This window comes from Rhynchophorus ferrugineus, unplaced genomic scaffold (assembly GCF_030347505.1).
Source record: "Rhynchophorus ferrugineus isolate W39M unplaced genomic scaffold, kcgeb_rfMv2 rfM11, whole genome shotgun sequence".
Lineage (NCBI taxonomy): Eukaryota > Metazoa > Arthropoda > Insecta > Coleoptera > Curculionidae > Rhynchophorus > Rhynchophorus ferrugineus.
In genome coordinates this window covers 5,275,965-5,293,004 of record NW_027472590.1, presented here as the reverse complement: position 1 = coordinate 5,293,004, position 17,040 = coordinate 5,275,965, and the positions used below count along the sequence as shown (strand labels likewise).

Genomic DNA, 17,040 nt, shown 5'->3' with positions numbered 1-17,040 from the left:
ACATAAAAAATTGACCCCAATAGATTTTTTTATACAATAGGTTTCTTCTTATTTATCTCCAAACATTCTGGCTTTAGATATAAGAATTTAGGATTTCAGTATGTTGCTTTTCCTTTTTTTCTGAAGTTTGTTTATCGAGAATTGTTTTATCTTCGTACTTTGACAAGAAACTTATTTTTAAGCAATTTTCGAGTCTTTGATTAGATCTAGTCGAGATGGAGATTAGTGAGTCTTTATTTTTTATGCCAATAGTATACCAATATTAAAAAATAATAAAACTCATTGCCATTTAAAAAGTAATTATAAAACATAAGTACCATAAGTACTGTCGTAATTTAACATAATAGATTATCAACAATAAAGATGATTTTATACTTATTGTGTATCTACGTGAGAATATATCAATTTAAACGAACGTATGGCATGCAACGTACTTGAGTTTTATTTAATTTTAACACCTTGAACAAAACTAAAGATAACGGACACTTGAACCACTTGTACGCTGATAGGAACGATGAATTGTCATGGCAGGAATATCTAAGGGGCAATTATTTACACCTGTTGCGTTAGTTTCGTTTTTGACGTAACCGCTGTTCAAGCATGTTGATCCTGTTGCAGTGCTTCGGTCTTTTGTTACCATTGACATATGGTGCCAAAATCCTGGGTGTCTTTATGACACCCAGTCATAGTCATCAAGTGATCTTCCAGTCGATCTGGAAGGAGTTATCGTTGAGAGGCCACCAGGTAACTGTCTACACGCCTTTCCCCCTGAGAGACGAATCGTTGACGAACCTCACTGAGTATGATCTCAGTTTCACGTACGACTTGCTGAAAGAGATAAGCGACTTCGGTAAGGATATATCGGCAGACGGCAACATCTACCACATGCTTAAGATGCTGAAGGTGATTACGGACGCTCAGTTAGAGCATCAGTCCATGCAAGATCTCATTAAAAACCCCAACAACGAAACGTACGACCTGTTTTTGGTCGAATATATATGGCAGTCGTATTTCGCGTTCAAGGACATCTATAAAGTACCCATGGTGGGCGTACTGTCGTTACCACCGACCGTCAATATGGCCGACAGTCTCGGATTGGACAAGCACCCAATCGTGGATCCCGAGTTAATGCTTCACTTTTCACAAGCCAAGACGTTCAAGGAAAGGCTGCAATCGTGGATGACGAAGTGGATATTCCGGATTTTCCACAGAACGAAGTTTCAACCCTTGTACAACGAGCAGTTGGTGAAGTATTTTAATGTCGACACACCGTCGTACGAGTTGGCCAAAGATGCCAGTCTGCTGATCGGGAGCTTTAATTTCGGCATTTACAACGCCAAGCCAAGGTTCGCCAATTATATTCCGGTGAATTCTCTGCATATACATCCACCAAAACCTTTACCAGATGTAAGTATGTTATTATTGACAATATTCAATCATTTTTATAGCATATAACATAATGTTAAGTCATATATGTTATTCCAAATTCTTAGTAATAATAATAGTAAACATTAAAAAGAGTTGTTATAAAACATCAACTTACATATTGGTGAATTCCTTCTATTTAAAATTGATAAAGCTGTTAGGCCAGATAAGAGAACAACAAGTAGGAAACTGATAAAGCAAACAAGTAAATAAAACAAAAGAACAATAGACAGCATACTTCAGATATTAGTTTTTAGATATTTATCGATATAAGACCGATCCGCATGAAAATGTATGACTGTGAATTAGGTCTTATGTCTTATGGTCTTATATATCACCATATTATATCGATATTGTATTAAATATACGTTAATAATGCAAGAAAATACTGTTGATAGCCAGTCAACTGTTCTCTAAGGAGGATATTAGTCGTTATATTTAAAATTTATTAAACCATTGATCCGGTTAACAGAACAAGTTCATAGCCGGTTTGGCTGGCGCAGTGGTAAAGGTGACAGGAAGGTCCACCTACTGTTGACAATGACAAAGAAAATTATATATAAAATGATATACCTTCTAGTTACAAGATTTTAGGAGTTCAGTACGTTGTTTTTACTTTTTTCTGAAGTTTCGATCTTGCGTGCTAAACCTTGTCGAAGGCTTGGACTACATATAAGGATATAGCCGAGCAGACTTGTTTTATTTTTGTACTTTAATAACTAATAACAAAAAAATTATTTCAAGGAATTTTGAAGTCGTTAAATAGATCTAGTCGAGATGGGATTAATTAGTCTTTATGTTTTATGCCAATAGTCTACTAAAATTAAGAAATAATAAAACTCATTGCCATTTAAAAAGTAATTATAAAACATAACCATTAGTACCATAAGCACTGTCGCAATTTAACATAATAGATTATCAACAATAAAGATGATTTTATACTTATTAAGAAGGATATTAGTTGTTATATTTAAATTTATTATATCATTGATCCGGATAACAGGACAAGTTCGTAGCCTGTTTGGTTGGCGCAATGGTAAAGGTGACAGGAAGGCCCATCTACTGTTGCGATAGTCGAATCCTGCCGGGGTATGGTCGTAAATTCATATTTGTGACTGTCCTAGACAAAAGTGTAAAATTCGACAAAGATAATGGTCCCAGTCACGCTAGTAACCAGGCTGGTTACGACCGGATGACTTCTAGGATAATTTCTAGGAAGTTGGTCACTCGCTAGTCGGTAGGCTGAATACCCAAGACCGTGGTTTGGAGCCCACGTTAAACAGTAGGTCCAGTCCTGATAAACTCTTGTTGGTAATAAGGAGACTTTAAAATATATATTAAAAAACAGGTACATAAGTAAATAAAACAAAAATAATAAAATATAGCAAGCTGAAGATATTATTATTTAGGTATATATTAACAAAAATATGACCCGTTTGAAAAGGTATGTTTGTGAATTAATTTAGAAGAATTTTTATGTCCCCATCTTACAAGGAAATTGCATAAAAAATTCGGCCAGTAATAATCTATGGTAAATAAACGCTATTGATAGTCATCCACTATTCTTCAAAATTAGGATTATCTACACAACTTCGCAAAGAATATCTTATTGGCTCTATTTAAATTAGATTAAAGTAACAAGTAAATAAAACGAAAAGAGTAATATTTACCCTACAACAAACGGTCTGCTTGGAACCGTATGATTATGAATTAATATTCAAGGATTTAAATATCTCCAAAAACCAGTTGTTAAAGCAAATAAATGCTGTTAGTAATCATCCACTGTCTTTCCAAATGGTGATTCTTTATAATATTTTAGTCCACCGTAAAAACTCGGTGAAACTAAGGTGATGACGTCAAACTGAACGAGACCAGTACTGTGTAGCTGGACATCTGGCTCGAATACATTCGCTGGTCACGAAAGATCGCTTCGTTATACGATGTTGTCAATTTTGCGCTCTAAATCATAGAACCAAATAAGTCATTTTGCTTGGTAATTTAAGTAAGATACTTTTCTGTTTCAAATTTTCAGGAGCGACTGCTGAAATTAAGTGACAATAATGTTAAAATTATTATAAATCAGTTCGTTTGAATGTACAGTTTTTTAATTTATGTTTTACCACTTGATAATACTAAGAATTATAACTAACATTAATTTTAATGCTGCTATTAAAGTAATATTCATAAAATTGATATAAAGTGTGTAAAATTTTACATACTTTACTGCTACTACTAAAACTACTGCTACTTATACTAATTATTGGGGCCATCTGCTAGTACTCATGTAATGGTGTAAGCCAGCATTGGAAATATATCATAGACATGACGATTATGCAGACAGAAACACGGTCAAGTAGTTTTGTTGGGTAATGCTTGTAATGTTTTACGGAAACCGTATAAAACTACGTGGAAACTATTAAATATGGGGTAGCAATATGAATTAAAATGTTACTATAAAAAGAGGAAAATTTAATTTACAGAAACATAGATATCCTATAGAAACCAGGAAAAAATCCTAGTTTATAGTAGACAAAACATCCCATCAAGATAACGAATCACACCCAGCTTCTCGCCTGATTTAGTTGCCTTTGAAGAGGACAAGACAAAACTCCTTCAATAGCTCAACATTTTTTCTTCAACCAAAAGATTTGATAGCAATTGTTGGTATAGTGAAATATACAGTCAATTTTAAAAGTAAAATTTGCTTTTTGTTTAATTTCTGCGAGCCTATTAAACAAATTAACATTCCTGATATGATAATGTCTAATTAATTGTTTCATGAGCATGATATATTTAGGTAATCTTTGCTTTTAGATAAGTATAAACTAGATAAGATGCCTCGTGGAACTATTAGACCAATAGTTAATGTAAAACCGTCAAACAAACACAATTATCACATTCATAGTTAGTTATTCTCGTAATTTTAAACCTAAAACAACTTTAAATAAGCATTTGATCTTTTAAAGTAAGGACAGGCAGAAAAAATAATTTATATAGATTTTAATGACGTTGGAGTAACATTAAAATTGAAGTTCGCTTGTGAGTGTGTTAAATCCTTACGAATATTGACGGTACTTGAGATAAATAGTTAGTTGAATATTCTTAGTGTTTTAGTATGTTATAAACCGCGCGTGTGTTTACTACTAGAAGTAATCACTAACGCCAAAATGTTGGCGTGTATTTTTTTAGTGAGTTTTGTCTTATCGTCAGTGCAAAGTGCAAAGATTTTGGGAGTTTTTATGGCGGCTAGTTACAGCCATCAAAATATGTTCCGACCGATTTGGAATGAGTTGGCGCTCAGAGGGCATCAGTTGACCATTTACACCACTTTTCCTTTGAAGAATGAGTCAATAACTAATCTGATTGAGTACGATTTCGAATTTTGTATTCGCCTGAAAGAAAACAGAAGCAATTTCGAACGACCGAGTCGTTTCGGAAACCTTCTCGAGGTGATTGGCGTTATGAGGGACACTACTGAAGCTCAACTTCAACATCCTTTCATGACTGATCTTATTCATAACGTCAGGAACGAATCGTTTGATTTGATTCTCGTCGAGCATTATTGGCAAACGTATTTTGCACTGAAGGACGTTTACAAGGTACCCATGGTTGGGATAACGTCTTTTCCTTTGACAATCCCTGCGTTGGATGGTCTTGGTCTGGAGAGGCATCCATGTATCGAACCCGATATGTTATTAAAGTTCTCTGAACCCAATACTTTCATTAAAAGATTAATAAGCTGGTCGTTTAACTGGGCTTTTAGAGTCTTTTACGACATCTATTTTAGAGCAATGTTCGATGATCAAATACGGAGATACTTTGGTAACACATCCAGGACATCTTCTGAGCTTTCGAGGGAGTTCAGCTTAGTCATAGGACAATCTAATATCGCCCTAGTTAATTCGGTAACAACATCCCGTAATTTTATACCGGTTAGTTCCATCCACGTTAAACCTGAGAAACCGTTGCCAGAGGTAAGTTGTGCTATTATTATGTGTTTCCGAAAATAGATTAAAATCAACCACTATTTGATTAGCATCGATGTAACGATAATTTTTAGACATATAACGTATTACTTAATGTTTTTATGTTTATCTAGAGATATTCATCTTAAAAATAGTACAATTATGAAGTGGGTTCACAAAGTAATGGAAATTTTGACATTTCGCTAGCTTTGATGGTCCGATTAATTTTTCATATATTGATGGTAATTTTTATCTGCTGTTGAAATAGTAATACGTGCTTTTGTGCTGTTAACTATTTTTATATTATATAAATAATAATCGGCTAATTTTCATTAAATTTTGTTATTATATAGGATACTAGCGACCCGCCCCGGCTTCGCACGGGTGCAATGCTGATACTAAATTAAATACAATACAGAAAAAATATGAACGTTGTATATAAAAACATAGCGGCCCGCTCCGACTTTGCACGGGCATAAAATATATATGCCTATGTCACTCAATGAAAACATGATTAAAATCGATCCAGTATTTTTGGTTCATTCATTACTGCCCTTGGCCTGCACGCATTAAATTTGGAGTAAAACAATTCCTCTTCCCCTATACTTACTATGAAGATTTCCTGCTATCTTTGGAATATCTAAATTCATACAATTTTTATTACATTACACATTTTTAAACGCAAATTTTAAATTTGTAATATCTCCGAAAATATTTGTTTAATTTACATGCTGTAAGGAACCATATTGATCTATATTAATTGCACACTGTATTTAAGGTACTTAATTCGATAAGGATTAATGCCGTATTGCTTAAAATAGCTTCGTAAATAAGCCATTTTCTCACGTAAAAAGTAAACAATAAAAATGGTTAATGTGGGTTATCCCTAAAAGATAAATATATACCATCGCTGACTTTTTTGTAGACCTTTTTATGGTGTACAATACTGTAGTACATTAATTTGATCTAACTCGTAGGGTTAGGCAGCGTTTTTGCTAATTGCTAAATAAGCCTAAAAAAATAGGTTAATTTACGACATCACGTTAGAAACCTCTAAAATTAGCAATGTTGCCTTAGTATATTATGCATGTATTATACATATAAACCTTCCTCTTGAATCACTCTATCTATTGAAAAAAACCGCATCAAAATCCGTTGCGTAGTTTTAAAGATTTAAGCGCACATAGGGATATAGGGACAGAAAAGGCGACTTTGTTTTATACTATGTAGTGATTAATGGCTTGCTATGTCAATATTTCGAATATTTCGAGTATGAAATTCAAAATGTTTTCAGAAACTTAATAATATAATAAAAGTTCAACATTGTATTAGCTCCGTATGCCTTTATTCTTGTTGTCTTGGAAACATGGATGATATTAAAAGTAAATTGTTAAAAATCTTACTGTTATTCCAGATAAAATATCGCATAAGTGTTGAGAGATTGGAACAATTATTAATACGAATAGTTATTAATATTAATACAGTTATTACAACTATTACAACACAGTTATTAATACTATTTATATTTTGAAATAATGGAAAGAAGAAGAAGATAACGAAGAATTCTGATTCTGAATTATGATGAATAATATACTATTACATCAATCTTCGTAACAGTTTTTTATGGTTACGGAGATGAGAATGTGGGATCCAACAGGGAAAAATCGTTTTCATAGCTAATTGTTCAAGCATTATCTTATTGATCACATTTATACTTATACCCAAGGATTGCTCAATCTCCCAGTAAGTCAGAAGGCGATCAGGTGATTTTATTTTGTGTATAGTAACAATATTTTATAAAATATTCCAACGTTTCACAATGGAGGCTTCATCAGCAAAAGTCAAAGAAAGTTGATTGATGCACCGGTTTGATAAGCCACGACGAAAGTCATAAAAAATATAACTGAAAAAAATTTTCAAGTCATCGTAACAAACAATACTTGAATACAGAATATAAATATCAAAGCTCGTATAAATAATGTAATGAAAAAAAATTCGGTGGAAAACTATTTTCATTAAATCAAGATACACCCTCTGTTACAGAGGATATAGTAAAATATAAAGTATTTCTTAAAACTAACAAATTTTTCTAAATTTGCGCGTCTGAAAATGTTTGTTTGCTATTTATAAACTGGTTGAACAACTTAATTTAACGTATAATCCTCCAGTAAATACAGTATTTATTCATAGTTTTCGTATTTGTAAATGGAAAACAACCTTGAGTAAACAACCTTAAGTTATTAAACTAAATAATAGCCGGAAACAATCTGTAATAAAATAATTTCTATTAAGCTTGCCGATGTTACAATAACATAAAGATTCAAATAAATTTGAAAGGTTATTCACCTATTTACAAATGATAACGGTATTTGAGATTTTGGCTAAAGAGTCTTAATATTTTTAGTATATTATGAAACGTGCCTGTGTTATGAAGTAATAGACTATTTTTTAAAATGTTTGTGCGTATTTTTCTGATTCGTTTTGTGTTATCATCAGTACATTGTGCTAAAATATTAGGTGTCTTCATGGCGTCTAGTTACAGTCATCAAAATATGTTTCGACCAATTTGGCAAGAGTTGGCTCTGCGAGGGCATCAGGTGACCATTTACACCACATTTCCTCTGAAAAATGAATCTCTAACTAACCTAACCGAGTACGATTTCGGATTTTGTATTCGACTGAAGGAGGAGCGGATGAACTTTGATCTACCGAATCGTTTCAGTGATATCTTTGAAGCTATCGATATTATGAAGGATATCGGTGAAGTTCAGCTTCAGCATCCTTTCATGATTGATCTGATTCATAATGTGAGGAACGAATCGTACGATTTAATGCTGGTGGAGCATCATTGGCAGACATATTTTGCCCTGAAGGATGTTTACAAGACTCCTATGGTTGGTATAATATCATTTCCATTAACCATCACCACGATGGATGGTATTGGTTTGGAAAGGCATCCTTACATCGAACCTGATATGTTATTAAGGTTTTCAGAACCAAATTCATTCATACGACGCCTGGCCAGTTGGTCGTTTAACTGGGCTTTCAGATTCTTTTACAACTTTTATTTTAGAACAATTTTCGATGATCAAATACGGAGACACTTCGGTAACACATCCAGGACATCATACGAACTGTCTAGGGAGTTCAGTTTACTTATAGGACAATCAAATAACGCTTTGGGTAACTCGGTAGCCTCGGCACGTAATTTTATACCGGTTAGTTCGGTCCATGTTAGACCTAAAAAGGCGTTGCCACAGGTAAGAATAAGAATAAGCAAAATATCAATCGATTCCCAAGCTCTGATATCATCAGGTGTTTACGAAATAGATTGGAATCAGTTACTGTTTATATACAAATAACTTATTACTTAATACTTTTATGTTTATGTGGAGATATTCATTTCAAAATTATTTCAAATACGAGATGCGTTCACAAAGAAATGTGTTTTTTAAATTCAATTATTGGGCCCTGATGGTACTATTCAAATTATTCTTTATTATATTATCAGCAAACATGATTAGACAATATTTAGGCATTTTCAGTGATATCGTCTTATTAACTTTCTGTCAGCTGTTATAAAATAGCATTTTTTTATAAATAATAAACAAATAATTTTTAATGAAATGTGTTTATCCTAGATCTTATTAATCATATATGATTCTTTGCGACTATTTTGCAAGAGGTTTTAGACATATCAGTTGTATGTTATACTTCTTTTAGCATACTTCTCTTGACGATTTTTTATTTTTTATGAACTAAAAACATAGGTAAAATAATTTACTTTAACGAGATATTCTAGTCTAGAAATATGAATCTTAGTTATTAAATAAAAAAGACAAACAATATTATATAATGTTTTTTTAAATACTATTTTTTACATTTTTTTCTCAATATTTTCACATTTTTATTGTAATATATATATATATATATATATATATATATATATATATATATATATACATATATATATATATATATATATATATATGTAATATATATATATATATATATATGTAATATATATATATATATATATATATATATATATATATATGTAATATATATATATATATATATATATATATATATATATATATATATGTAATATATATATATATATATATATATATATATATATATATATATATATATATATATATATATATATGTTAAACCATCCCAAAAGACATCCGTCTTACTACTTAAGTCTTACCCAGCCTGGTTACTGGCGTGAATGGGATCATTTTCCTTGTCGGATTTTGCAATCTTGCCTAGAACAATCACAAATATCAAGCAAACATAAATTTACGACCATGCCCCAGCAAGATTCGAACCCGCAACTGTTGGTGGAACATCCTGTCGCCTTTACCACTGCGCCACCAAGCTGACTTTAGTTATTATATCATGGTTTTATTCTAAAGATGGGACTAAAGGAAGAGAAATTCATTTTTAGGTGCTATATATCCGCAAATGATTTAAATATTGAAAAGTGCTCTTAGGGGAATTAAAATCCTTGAAACTTTATACATAAAAAATCGTTTAGCAAAATATGTCCCATTACTTCAGTGTTTCTTCAGGAATTTACATATATGTGTGACTTTCTCTTACCAATAAAAATTGAAAGACTTCAACGGGTCTTCGTTTTCAAAACATAGATGAGACTAAAAGAGAATCGCTGACGAAATGGTTCAATATTGCAATATGTTCCCAAAGAAAAAAGAACTTCGGAGTTAAAAAAAGCGCTGGTATAAATATGAAGACTACCTGGATAGAATATAGTTAATATATTTTCGCACTTCTTAATACAAATTATGTTCTTTTTTCAGGATCTGGCTTCGTTCTTGAACAAAACAAAGAATGACGTGATCTACTTCAGCCTGGGAACAAATGTTAAAATGTCTAAAATAGCGCCAGAAGCCCGAAAAAAGATATTCAACGTATTAGGAAGCCTACCGTATACCATACTGTGGAAATATGATAAGGACATTGTCCCTGAGGATACGCCGAAGAATTTTTACACGAGACTGTGGTATCCGCAGCAGGACGTTCTGGCTCACCCCAAAGTGAAACTCTTTATTACCCAAGGAGGTAATAACTTTGACGTCTCTCTGATATAGATCTCACAACAAACTTCTGGCGTTCACAGGTCTTCAATCGATCGACGAAGCACTAGATCGAAAAGTACCCATGCTGATTATACCAATCTTCGGAGACCAACCGAATAATGCCGACAGATGTGTCAGTAAAAAGATCGCTGAGAAAATTGATATCCAAACTTTCACGAAGGAAGAGCTTCGATCTAAGATCCTACAATTAATAGATGGTCCCATGTAAGTAGTTGAAAAAATACAACAAAAGTCAAGTACTGCAATTTGTTATCGGAGATCAAAGTCATTCTTGATATTGTTTAAATAAGATCAAAAACCGTGATAATACTGTATTAACATATCAAGATAGTATTTTTTATTTATATGTAATGGCAGTAGTGAAAATAATTAATCTATTATCTAATCAAGGATTTGATCGATGAGTAATATATATTTAATTTAACTAATCTGAGATAAAATTGCAAACGAACTAAGGACTTTCATACTACCTACCTTTTCCAATTGTATAGGTTTCCAAAAGGGTACAAAGTAGTAAATTTGTTTGGATTTATGTATCATTTACTAATATTTAATGAATATTTTTATTGTTTTTGTATCAGGTGTATACTATTTTTTTATTATTTAATTATTACATTGTTATTGGTCGTTTCTGACTAACCTACAATTTGTCTTTACGATAATTTAGATCAAGGTGTATAACTACGAGGACCTATCGGCTTTATCTCAGTCTCTAGTGAAGTAATGTATATACATGTCATTGGTGTATTTTTTATTAAATGCTCGTCACTACACAACACTACACAAGATCAGAGGGTTTGATTATTTTGAGTCTGTGTCTTGCCATAATGTATATGACCATAAATAATTATGTATATGACCATAAATAATTAATTAAAAACAATTATATTAAAGACTAATACGAACCAATTCGTTCTGCTGATAATTGTCAGTCACTATTAAATCTTAACCCTCGGTAAAACCAATCAATTCCTAGATTAGTGCGGGATTTCATAAATTATGCTAGCGTACGAATTAATAATGCAACTATACATTTTCCAACAAGGTTTTGACTGATTGGTTCCACTACAACGAATGGACATAATCAGATCGATACATTGTAATAACGCCGTAATTTATTAGCTTATGAAATGCAAATTAAATTGCACAAAAATCAATATTCGGACCGCATCTGGGTCAGATCGCTATTTCAAAACTTGCAAACACTTGACCAAGTTGGATAATACGCATTGTTCAAGAGTCTGAAGGGAAAATGGATGAACTTATTCAAGAATTACAAGTACGCTTCAAGTATTAAATATAAATTAATGACAAACCGCTTAAAAATAGTATTTAATGATAGAATATTTGGATGAAAAGTACCTGGTCAGGCTCGAGATAGTGTTTTGTACTTGTTTGAAGAGGTTTCGTTAATACAATTCATCACAGGAGTATATTTAAACGTTGATTAAGGAACGATTTTTATAATTTTAAAAGAAAATGAGAAGATTAATAAACAATAACTTACACAGAGCTTCATACTCTATGCCTCTCAGGCTTCATAAAATTTTAAAACGATAGAAATACAATTTGAATGTAAATATTTTAATTGATGCAATTTATCATTGTAGCTCCACTGCAGTGTTCAAGTTTCATCTTTATAATTAGAGAGTAAATCAACTTATTGAAGTTAGGTCATCTTTATGTTTATATCAGTTTTCTACGAGGCGAAATTTTTACAAACTATTGCATTAAACTCAATTGTTTTGTAATCTAGGATAGTATATTTGGGGTTTGCTAAGGCTTTGTACAAAACGTTATTTTTTTCGAGTGTCGATAAACTTGTTGATTCCTTGCAATGTTGCCGTGCTTATTCATTTATAAAAACTGTAATAATACGTGTATTTTTGCCCATTTATATATATTGTTAGCATTAAACATTTGACAGAAACATGAGACATTGGTGGTTGAAACCATTGTTTTATTATTATTTTCTGACTCATCATGAATAACAAGGGAGCTAATTAAAATTGTAGGAATAAGTGTTTCATAATTTATATGCGTAATATTCAGTAATTAATAAAGCACACTACTGTCCGTTCACTAAATTGCACAATAACTAATGTAAATGTTATTTAAATTAAAAATAAGTAATTTAAAATAAATGTAAATAGTAAAGTGATATAAGAAGAAATAAAATGAAATTACACGAAATAATAGAAAATAAAAAGAAATAGAAAGAAATAAAAAGAAATAAAATTAAATAAATTGAAAATTAACTGAAATGAAATCGATAAGGAAAGAATTGGCATTCGATCAGAATTATAGTTACAATATTTATAGGAATGTTTTCAGTCTTGGATTCCTCTAAGAAGGCTCTAGAGAAACTTATTTTTTTAATTTATTTTTTACATTGCTACAAGTCGATGTCGTCTAATCTACAATTTGTATTTACAAAATGTTAAATCTAGATATACATATCTAGGAAGCCCAATCTTAGTCTCTGGCGTAATAATGTTTATGTATTAACTCTTATGTTTTTCTATTGGATGTACCTCACCACACTACATAATAACAAATGGTTTGATTCTTTTGAGTCTGAGTCCTGTTCTGATATTATACTAGAGTTTTGTTATTGAAAATCGATTTATATCTATGGAATAGACATCGATCCTACACATCCATAATTCCACGATGGTTTCATTGACCATTTATTCATCCACTTGGCAGTTCGTCTCTAGACATTTCAAAATAATTAGAAGAACTCTTTAATATTTAATAGTCGCATGTACTGCAGATTAATCACGAAGCTAATAAACAGCTAGAAAAAAACAAAAAATACTACAGTAATAACAATTATAAAGTACTTCACAAAAATATAACGTACTTGCTCTATTAACACGTAATGTTTTTATGTCAACATACAACATTGGTGCTATCAGGGTTTCGTAGTAGTTAAACTAGGTTATCGTTGTTGACCTTAAAAAATTGTTTTAACTATTTTACTTTCTTTTTTTAGTTATCGTGAGCATATAGAAAAACAATTCGCCATAGCCAACGATCAACCGATGAGTGGATTGGATACAGCAATATTCTGGATTGAATATGTCATCAGGCACAAAGGGGCACCTCATCTACGATCTCCCCTCCTGGACCTGCCCTTCTATCAGTACTACCTTTTAGATATCTATTCATTCCTCGGTGTTGCTATAGCAGTTATACTAGCCGTAATATATTTTACTATGAAATTCACGTTGCTTACTGTCTGTAAATTGTTGAACAAATCCAGTGCGAAACAGAAATTATCTTAAGTACATATTTTATAAATATGTGAATAAAGACTAATTATGTATAAGAACAACATATAAATATATACATTGTGATTTTATACACTTATATTGTTTTAATTGAAACCCCAATTCTTTTTGATATGACCGAAATAATTATTGTATCATTTTAAAATATGTCATCTATAATAAAATGATCACTTGCCAGGCTCCTTTTAATGTATTGTACCGTTCATATGTGTGAATTTCATTTGAAACACGAAATGTTTGTCGAAGTAACTTTTTAAGTATAAAAAATTACTAGAACGAAGATAATAGAGATATCTCTGATATGTTTTATACCCAATCTTCTACTTATAGCATGAGAAAAGTTGTTAAATTATCTTTAAATGAAACAAAAATTGAATTTTTAAATAATAAACTGTCTAAAATAATAACAGGAAGCTCGTAAAGAATTTCGTTGAATACGAACTCTATTAATGAATTCATAATTAATTAATTATGAAGCAACTATTTGACCCACGAAAAAAAACGGCGTTTTTAAAGTTTTAGTTGCCTGTAGTAGTACCAAAATATATTTAATGAATGTTAACTTAAATGAGAAGACATCTGCATCTTTTCAAAGGTTTACGAAGACTTATTGGGCACCGGTTTCGGTCAGTGTTGATTTTGTTGGGAATCGTAGCTGCTGGGTATCACTTCCCAGCCTTTTTCAATATGTATACAGTCTTCTCAGAGATTCAGTAACCTAAATTATATTTTAAACACCCATTTTTCGTTCAGATAATTTTTTTTAGGATATAAAACTTGGGTTGAAAAGTGGGACAAAGCTATTAGCCATATTTCTGATATTTCTTATACCCAATATATTTACACAGAAGTAAAATAATTAAACCAAAATGGAGATCTTAAATTTATTTTACTACATTTAAAATAACAAGATGCTTTGTGAAAAATTTCAGCTCTTTTTGGCAGAATACGAACGCTTATAATGAATGTTAAGGTATGATTTAACTGCATAATTCTACTTTGTGGCAGTAACCGATGAAGTTCTGCTTCAAGGTTTAGTCGCTCTAATTTGAGAATATAGCGAACGTTCACAAGGATCTCTACAACCGGGAACACATATAAATAAGAAGGAATTTGTCAAGCGGTGATAATCTCCTTAATCCCCACCGAAAAGGTTAGCGTTAGGAACTCGATCGGCCCTGCGAGGATCCTGCGACCTGTTTCAATTTTGTTAATTGTTAAAATAATCGCGCTTTTTCTTCTAGGATCTAATCCTGATTTATGTGCTTACACAGTCGAAAATTTGTGCCCCTTGTACTTCGTGTTTAAGAACCATTAATAAATCAGCTCAGAGGGATGTTCGATCCCGAAACAAACCTCTTTTCCCCCCTCGGTCGTTCGCCGTCCCCCGTCCATCCCCGCGCCGTTCGAGCAATTGCATTTGCCACGCTCAAATGATTTCGAAGCAGTGGTAGCGTCAGGATTACGTGAAATATTTTATATTGTTAGTTTGTTCATTAGAAAATTAATTTGTAGCTGTAAAAATGGCTCTACCGTATGATTTCCCTCTAGTTTGAAGACTCAGCATCAGATTGCTTGAGAATTAATGAAAAAAGCATCAAAGTATTGACCTTAGGGCGTCTGCTATTTTAAATTTACACGGGATTTAGTTACAGTAAGTACTTGGGATCGGTATATAAACGGAGAAAGTGCTGAGGTAGTAACCAAAATCAGCCAAGGTGCAGTAATTCTGTTTTTTTTCTATGATGGTGCGTATAAATGAAAGGAAATATTCCAATCAAGACTAAAATCTAAATTCTCTTTCGAATGCTGAGCTTGCCAATCTTTCTGTAGGGTTCAGAGACTTGAACACTGTCATCAGTAACATTGAGGATTTTCATGTTTTCCTTTGAAGAACAAACTGAGAAGTGCAGATTATACTAATTACGAGAAGTCTGTTGAATAAAAGGTGACCGGATTTCTCACAAACTTCTATGGCAAAGTCAACCTTTCGACTGGAAGTTGCGTCTTTGTCTGAAAAAGGCATGTACCAAAATAATAAAAGTCGGCAAAATTTGGTTAAGAATTTTCTAAAGTTCTGTGATAATTCTCGAATGTTTTTACTAAATATTTATTTTGTGCAATTTAGATGGTGCTAAGTTAGGTAAATAAATTGGTTCTTGTTGTAGTGGAAGTCATCGTTTGACGATATAGTTTCTTCGGAGTAATTTAGTTTATAGTTTGTGTCCATATAGACGTAGTCATCACAGAGCGCATATTTAAATTACATTGAAATGATATAGGATGAAATTGTATTATTAATATTCTATTATTATATCGAATAAAAGTATTCGCCGTTGACTAGTTCCACAGGTCCCATATTTAGTTCGCAGATGAAACGGATTAGTACGAAGTGTAGTAAAGGCAATAAAAACAAAGGTTACAAAGGTTTCCAATCAAAATATTAGGATATCAATCAATATAATACATAAAGACTGCTTATATGGGTAATAAGACCACATCTAAATAGTGTTAATTACTTTCTCTATAGATTAAATAACGTCTTTAAGACAAGTTTCATATTTATCTTGCTTTATCGCGTAGAATAACGAATTTCCATTTGATTTTTGAGGAAGAACATACATTGAAAAAAGAATATATAATAATTTAATGAATAATTTAACAATTCTGATGTATAATAAATACAATTTGGATAAATACCTGACCCTATTATCTTAAATAATATAAGTGCGTAATATTGCTATATTAATAAAAGAGATTGAAAAGTTACAAGATAAATGGGTCCACTGGTTTAAATATAATCATTGTCAAGTGGGTCCAATTTATAAGTGGCAATTTAACAAACCACAAAAAAAAACAATGTTACACGCAGTGAACAGGTGTATTACTGAAAATATTGTGTGCATCGAGTATGTTAGGAAAATCCAAAATACGGAAGTATTAGTATTGAAAACACTTAAATATTTTAGTTACAAATCGTCACTTAATTGTATATATAGACAGAGAGAGATAAATAAATAATTGATAGATAAATAAATTGATTTTGTAGACAAACTAGACTTATTTCTAATAAATTTGAATTTTGTTTAATTTCCAATCATTTTCCCATTTTTAAATATACACTTTTTTATCCACCTTTCATCCTCCTTAATGTGGTTCAAAATGGTTGTAGTTAAATTTATCAATGTATTAAATTACGAACAAAATAATACCTCTACGATCTTA

General features: G+C 31.7%; 2 protein-coding genes across 3 annotated transcripts; both read left to right on the top strand.

Moving 5' to 3' along the window:
• The first annotated feature begins 554 nt into the window (after positions 1-554).
• LOC143204687 (UDP-glycosyltransferase UGT5) lies at positions 555-13,890 on the top strand. 2 transcript variants are annotated; one of them, XM_076417403.1, is made up of 4 exons: positions 555-1,407; positions 10,220-10,481; positions 10,540-10,723; positions 13,518-13,890. In XM_076417403.1, exons 1-4 carry the CDS (start codon positions 601-603, stop codon positions 13,807-13,809), a joined length of 1,545 nt encoding a protein of 514 aa, XP_076273518.1. In that variant the 5' UTR covers positions 555-600; the 3' UTR covers positions 13,810-13,890. The 2 variants fall into 2 exon arrangements, with proteins under 2 accessions (XP_076273518.1, XP_076273519.1); XM_076417404.1 differs by lacking the exon at positions 555-1,407 and adding an exon at positions 4,467-5,399.
• LOC143204688 (UDP-glucosyltransferase 2-like) lies at positions 7,728-8,891 on the top strand. Its single transcript, XM_076417405.1, has one exon. It carries the CDS (start codon positions 7,844-7,846, stop codon positions 8,750-8,752), a length of 909 nt encoding a protein of 302 aa, XP_076273520.1. The 5' UTR covers positions 7,728-7,843; the 3' UTR covers positions 8,753-8,891.
• Positions 13,891-17,040: the final 3,150 nt, after the last annotated feature.

Coding starts and splice junctions, on each gene's coding strand:
- LOC143204687 (XM_076417403.1), top strand. CDS start 601: ATGTTGATCCTGTTGCAGTGCTTCGGTCTTTTGTTACCATTGACATAT. Junction 1,408..10,219: donor CACCAAAACCTTTACCAGAT/GTAAGTATGTTA, acceptor TTCTTTTTTCAG/GATCTGGCTTCGTTCTTGAA. Junction 10,724..13,517: donor CAATTAATAGATGGTCCCAT/GTAAGTAGTTGA, acceptor TTCTTTTTTTAG/TTATCGTGAGCATATAGAAA.
- LOC143204688 (XM_076417405.1), top strand. CDS start 7,844: ATGTTTGTGCGTATTTTTCTGATTCGTTTTGTGTTATCATCAGTACAT.